Genomic DNA, 12,376 nt, shown 5'->3' with positions numbered 1-12,376 from the left:
TTCATGGCCCTAGAGATAAGCAGCTGTTGACATAGGGAATGGGGAAAGAGAACAGAATGTCTTCCCCAACTTTTACTTGGAAGTGATAAAACCACCCTTGTCTTCTACTAGTCTTTTTCAGTGTGAGGAATTGAAAACTTGATATTGAAGAATCAACCTTTCTTTATCTTATCACAGATGTAGGTACTTGGGGCCCAGCAGTGTGCAATGTCCCACTATTGACTGCCAGAAAGGCCTAGCCTTACAAATATCAGCCTTATTAAGATTCCATTCCTCTTCTCCCAACAAATACCCATTACCTACCACTGAGTAGCCTCTGTGATTCCTACTATAGAAACTACTCTGAAAACAACTCAGTACTATTAGAAAAAGTTCTGGGTTTAAAAGTAGAAAAAGGGAAGAAACTATGAAAAGCAGAAAAAGTTTAAAGGAACAGACCCAAGGACAGACTCACAGATAGTGATATTTATGTGGTAAAGCCATGACACACCCAATAATATTTTCTGCCATATTATCTTAATTTTTTCATTCTTTTTTATTCTATTTAACTCAATTCATCATTTATTAAGTCTCTATTATATACAAGGCATCTTCCTAGACACCAAGCATAAAAAGACAAACATGAAACTGTTAAAGCAAAGAACTTTTAAGAAAATCTGAGGTAGGAGAGAGGACCAATCACCACATTTCAGAGGTTCAACAGGACTGACCATTCTCCTCCCTGAGTACTACAAAGAATTCTTTGATTTTAAAGGGGCCTAAATTAAACTTAGATGATTTTTTTTCTAGCTGCACAGAGGGAATGGACATTTTGACTGGGGACAAAGTAGGTACTTTTGGCATATGGAGTCTTTTGAAGAATAGAACAAGTCAGGGTAGAGTGCCCCAGTGAAAATCAGGAATATGAGGAGAGGTCATTGAAGGCCTAGGGAAAAGATAGAAAGAGGTCACAGAAGCATTTGCCTGTTACTTTCTGTTTCCAGGCTAGGAAAAATAAAAGTTTCTGTTTCTTCCTACTTCCTCCTGCACCAAATGGGTACCTTCTGAGTTGCAAGTTTAGACTAATGCTATGAGTCTCTGGTAAGAAAAATCAAGAATGCAGCTCAGCTATATTATGGGTTAAATTGGTAGTATTTTGTAATAACTACTAATAAGAAAGCATAGAGTATAGTCTCACCCATGCTCTCTACTTTCTCTGGATCTCTCTTTTGGAAATTTTTTTTCATTGAAGGTATCTTCTGTGGATTAATTCAGGAAATTAATCCTATCTTAAAAGCTGCCCCTCTACCATTTTTTTTTTAAAACAATGTAAAATGCAATTGATAAACTGTCATCTTGGAATATCTTTTCTCTGGGCAGTCCACCAATAATATTCTTAACAACCTTTGTTTGGCAGGGCAGCAAAAAAACAGGGCAACATTTCAGCAGGGTCTGTACTTTTATGAAAGAAAAACATTCAGAATCGCTTCTTGCTTGTAACCATTAATTCCAAAGAATTCATTGTTTAATAAATCTCTCACAGGTTGCTTTTAAGTCTTTTGATGTACTTGCTGGAGGGTTTTTTTGTTTGTTTTTGTTGTCATTAAATACTGGTCTTATTTCTTGCCAATGAATATTTTCACCTGTGACCAGTAAGGACTTCACCCAGTGATTCAAATTATGGTCCAATTGTTTGAACAATCAAAAATAAAATCTATGGTTCTTTCTTGGTCTACATTGGTGTAATGCTGAAAAGAGATCTTACCATTACATCATGAATAGTTAAAAGTATCCTTTCTTTGTCTGCATCGCTGTGGGGGTCTGATTGTCCATGTGTATTCAGAAGGGAAAAATTAAAATCACAGGGAGTGCTGTTGGTGGGGTAACTGGGATTCTAGAGAGAAACACAAAGAATAAGGTGTAGTCAAAATTCTTTATTGTTTCTAAAGTTATAAAACATCTCCTGCATGACAACTGATGCTTCCTTAAAGAATAGAATCTCAGAGCTGAAAGGGACCTCTGTGGCCATGAGTCCAACTTATATTTGATCAAGAATCTCCTGTACAACATAATCATTAAACCTTTGTTTGCAGATCTCTATTGAGGAAGAACAGTTTACTTCCTGAGACAGCTCACTCATTTTTAGAAAACTAACCGTTAGGAAGCTTTTCCTTCAGTCAATTGTTCTATACTTTGTCCAACATCTATTTATTCTTCTAAATTTTGCTCTTAATTTAATCCTCTTGCTTATTAGAGCTTTAAACTTCTTCAAGAGAATGGTCACATAACACCACCCATCCCAAGTCTTTTTTCCTTTAGGTTAAATGCATCCCCAGTCCCTTAAGTGATCTTCATATGGCATGATCTTTATGTACTTCCACATTTTGGTTGTCTTCTCTTTGCTCTTCAGCTTGTTAATGTGCTTCCCAAACTGATTCTCTTCGAGATGAACACAAATGCCAGATGCAGTATGACCAGAACTAAATACAACGGAGCCATTGTGGCCCAAGGCCATAGAATGTCATAACAGCTATATCACACTCCTCACTCATATTGAACTTCCAACCCTTAGGAGCAGGCTAAATTGACATAACCAAACTAAAAAGGCAACTAGAAAGCTAATTTCAAGTTTAACTAAGTGTTTAGCTAGGCAGATGACAGCATAAACCAAATTAATCTTTTCTCTTTCAAATTCATATTTAACAATATGTGAAATCTTGACATATCACAGATTAGTGCAATGGCCTTCTAATTAGACTCAAGTCTCTCTCCATACATCTATTTTCCAAAAAGCTACCAAAGCTATTTTCCTTAAAACAAGCTTGACCATGCACTCTTTTACAATGCCAGGTTTACAGTGAGAAAGATTCATATTCCTGAGTTCAAATCTGGCTTCAGATATTAGCTGTGTGATCCTAGGCAAATCACTCAGTCCTGTTTATCTCAATTTTTTTCATCTGGAAAATGAAATGAAGAAAGAAATGGCAAACCACTTCAGTATCTTTGCCAAGAAAACCCCAAAATGGGATAATGAAAAGTTGGACACAACTGAATAATAACAATAAAAATTTGTATATATATACATATATACTTACCTCCTCTGTTAAACCCTAAAACCTCAGGAATAGGAATTATTTCATTCATTTGTTCTTTCATGAATTCCTTCAACACATATTTTTTAAAGTATTACTATGTATGAAAAACTGTGAGAGCATGAGACACAAAGTTTAAATGAGACATTCCCTTGTTCTCATGAAGTTTACAGTATAATGGGGAAGTAACAAATGAACATGGATAACAAATACAAAACATGATAAATGCTTTAGAGAGTTGTAAAACAAACTGCTAGTTAGATAAGAAAAGAAAAAAAAATTCAAGAACAGGAAAAAAAGGAAAAGATTCACGGAAAAATGAACACTTGAGTTAGATTTTTAAAAATGGTAAGAATATAAGAATTCAACAGGAAGAGCAGAGATTGTCCAAAGCAAAGGGATTAAGGAAGGAAGCAAAGAACATGTCCAGTAGTACAGTTCGGAGCAAATAGTATATTGAGGGTAATAAAATAAGATGTACTTTACAAAAAAATGGATAGTGCCAAATTATAGAAAGTTTTGAATGTCATGCAAAGGATTTTTAATTTGCTTAGTAGGTAACAGAGAGCTCCTATAGATTTTTTAAGCAAAGCAATGACAGGGCCACATCTATGTATAAAGAAGCTTTTTCCTGAAGCTATATGAAGGATAGACTTGTAGGAAGAGAGTGAAAGCAGAAGATCTGTTAGGATATTGTAATAATACCTCTGGAGGGTGATAATGAGGATCTGTACTACTGTGAAGGTAGAAAAAAATAAAGAGAATAGATGTGGGAGAGGCTAGAAAGCTAGAATCAACAAGAGAAGGTGACAGATTGGATATGGGAGGTTAGGGAAAAGAAGGAACCAAAGATAATCTTAAAGTTTTAAAGAAGGAAGACTGGGTAAATGGCACAACAACTCAGTCCCAAATAGCACAAAGGATGAATTCTATGATGTAGTGGTATTACTCAAATTCACATTGCCCATTTTCATTGGGCTAGAACAAATGATCATATTTCATATAATTAAAACTTTGAATAGTACAGGTTTTAATACATGTGACTACTTCAAAGGATTCATCATTTGAACTAATAGAGAGCACTACAGAAAGTATATTTCTTATTGGACACCAGATTGAATTTGAGGTGACAGTGGAATATGCAGGTGGTGAGATTCTGTGAGATGCCTGTTAGACTTGAATGTAGAGTTCAGAAGAGAGGTCAGGATTGCATATATATGATTAAAAAGTAATCTGCTTAGAGGTATTGGAGTAGATGAGCCTGCAGAGAAAGAGAACATGGAAAGGGAAGAGAGGAAGACCAAAGACAGACCCCTGGAGGAATATAAATATTTAGGCATCGGGAAGAACTTGACATCTGGTTTATTTTGAGAATGTTTAACTCTAAAGATTCCAAAATGTTTTTCTTATTGTTCAAAGTATCTTTAGGCTATTCAGTCTCCCAACAAGCATGTGTCTTTATTTGAAAACAGTATTACCAACTTCTCCTCTAGTTGTACCCTGAACTTTACGAAGACTTGTTTTAAAGTAAAACATAACATTTTGACTCAATTCCCTGGGAATGAACATTTGGGTTGACTTTTTCTTATGGAATTCCTTAGCCTTCCTGCACAATATTTATTTTTCCAGATCCACAACTTTCAGTTGGTATTGTTACATTTTGTTATATGTTACAAGTGGAAGTAATTATAGCATTGTTACTACTGATTCATGTTGATCTAGCACTTTAAAGCTTGCAAAATATTTTGTATAGGTTATTCTCAAAACCAACCTTGTAAAATAGGTGATGTTATGCTTTCATATAAGAGAAAACTCAGACTCAGAGAAATGAAGATTAAGAGATTAAGCAGGAAACCACACACAAGTCAATTCATGCTCTGGGATTTCAACCCATATATTCTTATTTCAAGTCCACAGTACTATATCTCTCAAGAACACTGATAGATATACTGGTATAGAAGCGGGAGTGTTAGAAGTGATGATTGGTCCAAGAAAATCCACCCTGGCTTAAAATGGATCTAGCATAAATATGATGCTACCATTTTTTTTTCTTTTATGAATAATCCCAAATAATCAGATAATTACAATGGCAATAGCAGAGCAAACACTCAGGGACTATCAATAAGCTCAACTACATAAAATAATCTATCATTTACTTGTTATTGCCTACACAGCTGGCATATGTAGAACAAAAGAAAAGAAACTACATTCTATACATGATAGCATCAGATTTACCCTAGATTCCAGTAAAACATAAACAGGATGGCTAAGTGATTTATACAAAGATCTGGCACCTGAGAAGTCATTTTGTGTGGGATATACAGAGCAGTAGATTTGGAGTCAAATATGCTGGATTTAAATCTCTGCTCTCCCACTTTATACTGATATGAGCTGGAGGATGTTCTTTTCTTTCTCTGTACCTCAGCTTCTCTACCTTTGAAATGAAAAGATTAGACTAGATGTCCTCTAAGGTCCCATCCTCGTCCGAGCCCATAATTTAAATCCTACATATTCTTAGGATCCTAAAAAATGCTAAGATCAGGTCTTATCACTGAATGTGACAAAAGGGGAGATGGAAGTCCCAGGAAAAAAAGGAACTCTTAATGAGATAGTGTGTGGCAGGGCATAGTTCATAATCTACTTCCTCAGAATCCTAGTCTATACTGTGACCTTGCCTCCTAGCTAAGCTGAAGCTGCTTGGTTTGCAAATCAGGATGTATTTTTGGACAATTGTGGGCAAAAGATTATGTCTCATGCTCTCTACCTTTGGAAGAAAAGATTAGATAAATGCATATGCTACATGTTGTAAAAATGAAGGATAGCATGGATCCAAAGAGTGTAAACTGGGCTTTTAAGAGATGAGACTTAGTTACTTAGTCACTAGAGTACCTTTTCTTGACTAAGTAATAAATGTCATATTAAATATGGTTCTACACATTATTAGCATCTCATCCAATTTTTACTGATTATATGAGATTCTCAGATGAAAGGTATAAACATTAATTTTGTTTTGGAGAAGACCACTTAATCACATACTTGTAACTCTAAATTGGGAATGATTTTATTGGTCTGCCTGCCTCCTACAGGAAGGAAAGGATGCTAATAACACTTTTTATGCCATTAAATTAAATTAAAATATTTATTAACTAATTAAATTCAAAAATATTTATGAAGTGCTAATATGGAGAATCTTTGTCCACTATATCAGACCTGGAACTCTCTTAGAAAGTTGCCTGTGATCAGAATATAAATCACTTACTCATGGTAACACAATTAATATCTGAGAGGCCTGCTTGAACACAGGTCTTCTTAACTTTAACCCCAATTCTTAGGTGCAGGGAATTCAGAGAAAATTAAAATAGATCTCTACTATTAAATAAGGAATCCAAGATAGTTCAGTAAAGGGAGTGCTGGGTCATGAGTCAGGAAGATTCATCTTCCTGAATTCAAATCTGGCTTCTGACACTTAACTGCATGACCCTGTGCTAATCACATAACCCTTGTTTAGCTCAGTTTCTTCATCTACAAAATGAGCTGGAGAAGGAGATGGTAAACCACTCAGGTTATGTTTGCCAAGAAAACCTAAAATAAAGTCATGAAAAGTTGGGTATGGCTGAAACAACTGAACTACTACAACTGTCTTCAAATAGTCTATAACAGGTAGGATTAACATCAGTAAAGAGTCTTGAAGTCCAAATGGAGATCTGGATGAGGAAGAGATTATTTTCAGCTATGGGGACTAAGATCAGTTCAGGAGAATTTTCATGGAAAAAACAATATCATAATCGAATACCGAAAGAAGAGAAGGATTTCCATAGGAAGAATCATTACTTGTACAGGAGGATTTCCACAAACAAGATAAAGGTTAAGTAGGAAGCAGCCTATTTCAGGGGTGGGTGAAACTATGAGCAAAGTCCAAGCATGAATATAAACAATAGTTTACAGACTTTTATTCCACTGTTAATAGGGAGCCAAGGAAAGTATTATTAACAGTAAAATGACATTATCAGAACATATGGAAACTTATGCAAAAGGGGAAAGCTTGGAGATGGGAAGACTTTTTTTTTTTTAACTTAAAAACTACACTAAAAAAAAAGAATTCTACATTAATTGTTCTTGAGGGAACTACCATTCTTCCAATTACTCAGGTTGAAACCTCAGTGTCATCCTCAACTCTTCTCTCACTCATGCCTTGTCCTATCAGCTGTTAAATCTTGTTATTCCTTATTCTAAACATCCCTCACATATCTTCCTATCTTCCTTGTCAAAGCCAATCCTGTAGTTCAGGCTTCTTGCCTAGACTGATCCAAAGGCCTTCTAATTGGTCGCCCCTGTCTTAACTCTCTCCCTAGTTCAATCTATTCTCTACTTTCCTGCCCCAGGATTTGTTAAAACAGACATCCTTTTGCATTTGCCTAAGAGTCATTCCTAAGGTGTTATCTTCCTTCTATCATCCTGACTCCCATGGTTCCTATTATGTCCCAGGATGAAATATAAAGGCCTTTGTTTGGCATTCCAGGCTCTTCACAAGCTAGACCCTTCTTATGTTCTATTCCCCTCCAGCACTCTGCAATGTAGAAAGACCTATTTGTTGTTCCTTATGTGACATACTCCATATATTGCCACCCTTATTTTCACTGAGTCTTCTCCATTCCTAGAATGCTCTGTCTTCTAACCTCCAACTTTTAGAATCCCCAACTTCCTTTGAAATCCAGCTCACATGCTATCTTCTCCAAGAGACCTTTCATTAAAGTCTCCCCAATTACTAGTTCCATCCTCTCAAGCTCTTTCAATATAGTCTATATTTGTCTTACTTACATGTTTGGATTTTTAAGTGTTGTCTCTCCCATTTGAATGTAAGCATTTTGAGGACAGAGACTTTTTGGGTTTTTTTTTTCTCTAGTCCCAGAATTTAGCAAAGTTTCTAGTAGTAAGTGCTTTAATAAATGCTTGTTTGATTAAGAACAAGACAAATGAAAAAATATATTTTCTTCAATTTTATATTATCTCAGAGTTGAAAGGGACCTTTAGTCTTTCATAACATTGAAGTATATTAGAATAGTTTATATATCAGGTTAGACAAGTCTTATCTATCCTGTTCTGATTACTTTTCAGATGAAAATCAATCTCCTTTTAAAGTTTTTTGAAGAGTCCTTTCATAATTCATTTTTGAGCTTAGCACCTCTTTTCCAGGAAGGACTTCCTAAAACCTGATCTAAATCTCTCATGCTCGTGTAGAGCTCCTCTTTATACTCTTTTAACAAAAGAAACCAGAAACATTGAATAAAAATGGTTACCTGTAGCCCAATCTTTTATAAATCCAAAACAAAATGCTAACTCAGAATAACAGGTCACAAAGAACAACAACAAACAAACAAACAAACAAAACAACAGAAAGAAATCTGTTAGGATAGGAGCTAACAGCTCTGGGTTATAGATCTGATTCATTGTGATTGGAGAAACATCATTTCCAGCCTTTATATTTTAAATAATTTAACAAATGTTTATTAAACACCTACTATATGCCAGGCACTGTGCACAATGTGGTGGGGACAAAAAGACAAAAAGAAAGCCAGATGCTCCTCTTCAAAGATTTTTAATTCGACTGTAGGTTGAAAGGAACAGCAGAAATAGTTTAGTCCAATGCAATATTTTACAGATGAGAAAACTGAAGCTTAGAATAGGGATGTGATGTACCCAAAGTAAAAAAGGTGGGAAGTAGTTTTAAGATGTTAGTCTAATTGCTTCACAATATAATTGAGAAAACTGAAGTCCAAAGAGTTTCAATGACTCACCCAAGACCACCCAATTAGCCGGAGGCAGGGCCAAAGTCCTAGTCACTGGATCTTGCAATCAGAAGACACAGCTTTATTCCTCCTGTAGCAGGCTTCCCCTGTTTGGATTCATGATCAAGTCCTCTGCCTCTAAGGCCAAAACTCAAGCTATTCTACCATAGATGACTCAGTTGCTCCAAATGTATAATAAGTATAGTAATACAGTAATGTTATTTGTTCTGTCTGACATCTAAAATTGTTTACCGTCTGGCTGTCTCCTACTTTTTCAGATTTATTATATATTACTGACCTCCCTTTTCCTCACATACTACATTTCACCTCTTGTCTTCCTATCTTTGAACAGACTCTTCACTAGAACTGGTATTTAATCTCATCTTACTTCTTCCTTTTAGGAGATTTAGTTTCCTTCAAAGCTTAACTACCACATCTTATATAAGGCATTTTCTGATCCCCCTGGCTGCTAATGCCTCCTGTTATATTTATAAAGCTAATGCTTCTCAAAAGAAAGATGTAACACAAATTCTAAGATCCATTATCTCATGTGAAAAAAAGCCAATTAAAAAATTCTGGCATTTGACCAGGTTGTCTAAACCTATATCGATGATGAAATACAGCCAAAGCAAAAAGAAAAAGGTCTACATCTTTGAATCATGAAGAGTTAAAATGACAAATGTGTTCCTATGCAGAAGAGCATTTCCTCCATTTTAGGAAATACTTACCATAGCAATAGCTGAGAAGACTAAGCTAAAAGCAAAAACATTTCTAATAAAGACTCTACCTTCACAAAGTAAGCTTTGCCATTTTATACTTTCATTTAGCAGAGAAGAAAAATCCTTAATAACTCTCAAAGGAAAGCTGACTAGCACCCCCTCAAGACAGATGAAAAAATGAGCAGGTATTAAAAGTCAAGCAACTCAAGCTGTTGGAACTTTACAGTGAGATCAATCTATAGCATTTGCACAAAAGAAGTCTGACAGAATGCTCTCTCTTCCAAGGGCTGTTCCTGCTGTCATATGTCCCTATCCAGAAGAGGGTCTAAAGTAATTCTTTTTTTTTTCTTCAGTTCTTTAACATTTTTATTTAAAATTATGAATTCCAAATTTTTTTTCTCTTTTCCTCCATTTCCTCCCTCCTCCCTGAGATAGTTAGCAGTCAGATATAGGTTTTACATGTTCAGTTATATAAAACATTTTCATATTAATCATTTTGTATAAGACGACTTGAATAAAAGAAAAGTAAGTGAAAAATAGTACGCTTTCAGTCTCTATTCAAATACTATCAGTTCTTTCTCTGGAGACATATAATATGCTTTATCATAATTCCTTTGGGATTGTCATGGATCACTGTATTGCTGAGAAGGGGTAGGGCATTCACAGTTTTTTCATCAAACAATATTGCTGTTACTGCATATACTGTTCTCTTGGTTTTGTTTACTATATATCAGTTAATTTATGTCTTTCTAGATTTTTTTGAAATCATTCTATGCAATATTTCATGACAACGATATAACATAGTTTATCTAGTCATTCCCCAATTAATGGGCATCCCTTTGATTTCCAATTCTAAGCCACCACAAAAAAGAGCTGCTATAAATATTTTTACATAAAAAAATTCCTTTTCCCTTTTTTGGATATCTTTGAGATAAAGACCTATCAATAGTATTATTGAATCAAAGGGTATGTAAAACTTTGGGTATAGTTCCAAATTGCTCTCCAGAATGGTTGGATTAATTCACAATTCCACCAACAATGCATCAATGTTCCAGTTTGCCTACATCTCTCTTCAACATAGGACATTTTCCTTTTTTTGTCATATTAGCTATTCTGAGAGATATAAGCTGTTACCTCAGAGTTGTTTTAATTTGTATTTTTCTAATCAATAATGATTTAAAGCATTATATGACTATAGATAGCTTTGATTCTCTTGTCTGAAAATTACTTTGTCATATTCTTTGACTATTTATTAATCGGATAATGGCTTGTACTTTTATAATTTGACTCATTTCTCTATATACTTAAGAAATGAGGCCTTTTTCAGAGATAGTGATTCCAAAATGTTACCTTCAGTTTTTGTCTAAAGCTATCTTGACCCCCCTCCTTTGTTCACGGCTTACACCACACCAGTGTCCAACAGCTGTCAGTTTTACCAAGATGATAACCACCTTATCTTTCTTTTTCTCTTCCATCATACTGGATCTTATAGTTTGGGAGGGTCAATTGGGAAAAAAATGAAATCAGGTCTCTAGATTACATGGGGTAGGAAATGGATTCAGGTTATTCTGACTACACATATAGTAGGTAATACATAAACATTTTTGGAATGAATTGAAAGAAAAATCACATATTAACAGTACGTGGGTAAAGATGTCTTTTTTTTTTTTTTTTTTCCTTTTAGGAAAGAGCAGAGAAAACTAAGGCTTGTGGAAAGCCCAAGTTGGCCTGGGGATGGACCATGAGATAGCTATGGCCTCTTAATTCTATTTCTTTGTTTATTAACCTCCCCAAAATAATCTTTAATTAGTGTCTAAAAGAAGGAAAGGGGTGCCTATGTATATACTGGGAAATTTTAAGCTCTCCAGAAGCAAGGCATGGACAAAGGCAGCATGAGGATCAAAGAAGGATCTAATATTCCAAGAGTTAGTTGTGGGGCATAGTACAATAGATGCTATAGTATAAGAAAATAGTATAGTGGGGCAGTTAGGTGCCATAGCAGATAGAGCACCAGCTCCGAAGTCAGGAGGATCTGAGTTCAAATTTGATCTCAGATACTTAAAAAAAAAAAAAAAAAAAAAAAAAAAAAAAGTATAGTATAGTATAAGAATAAGTATAGAAAAGCCTCAGGCTTATTTGGAAGACCTGGAGGACAATTTTTAAGGCTGGCCTCCTACTTGCCTACAGTGATTTATAAAGTAGTATCAAACTCAATTAGAAATAGGAATCACTATACCATACATAAGGATTTCTACAGGCTGCATACTGACTGAGAAAAATCACATATTAACAGTAACTATGTTTTGTTGTATTTTTATTTATTTTGTTAAAAATTGTCCCATTAGGAGAATGGCTGAACAAGTTCAGGGAATTTGAGTATAGTAGAATATTATTTTTCTATTCAAAAAAAAAAGATGAACAAGCTGATTATAGAAAGGCCTAGAAAGAGTTACACTAACTAATGCTGAGCGAAACAGGCAGAACCAGGAATACACTGTATACAGTAATAGCAAGAATGTGTGATGATCAACTATGAAAGACTTGGTTTTTCTCAATGGTTCAGTGATCCAAAGCAATCCCAATAGATTTTGGACAGAAAATGCTAACTGCAACCAGAAAAAAAAAAAAAAAAAACTATAGAGACTAAATGTATATATCAACACATGCCATATTCACTTCTTTTTTCTGTTTCTTCATCTATCTCATGGTTTTTCCCTTTTGCTCTGATTTTTCTCTCCCAACATGATCCATAAAGCAATATGCACTAAAAATAAAATTTTAAAAATAAAAATAAACTTGT

General features: G+C 34.8%; 1 protein-coding gene across 7 annotated transcripts in view; it reads right to left on the bottom strand.

Annotated features, from left to right (window-relative positions):
* The window catches only part of KIAA0556 (KIAA0556 ortholog), a 271,875-nt gene that overhangs the window by 96,038 nt on the left and 163,461 nt on the right, over positions 1–12,376 (bottom strand). For all 7 annotated transcript variants that reach the window (XM_031962770.1, XM_031962790.1, XM_031962742.1 and 4 more), the window contains one exon: positions 1,745–1,873. In XM_031962770.1, coding sequence (XP_031818630.1) covers positions 1,745–1,873 — 129 coding nt within the window. The remainder of the gene's footprint in view (positions 1–1,744; positions 1,874–12,376) is intronic.

Source organism: Sarcophilus harrisii, chromosome 1 (assembly GCF_902635505.1).
Source record: "Sarcophilus harrisii chromosome 1, mSarHar1.11, whole genome shotgun sequence".
Classification (NCBI taxonomy): domain Eukaryota; kingdom Metazoa; phylum Chordata; class Mammalia; order Dasyuromorphia; family Dasyuridae; genus Sarcophilus; species Sarcophilus harrisii.
Note: the sequence above shows the minus strand (reverse complement) of the source record. Positions and strands in the feature narration are given on the sequence as shown.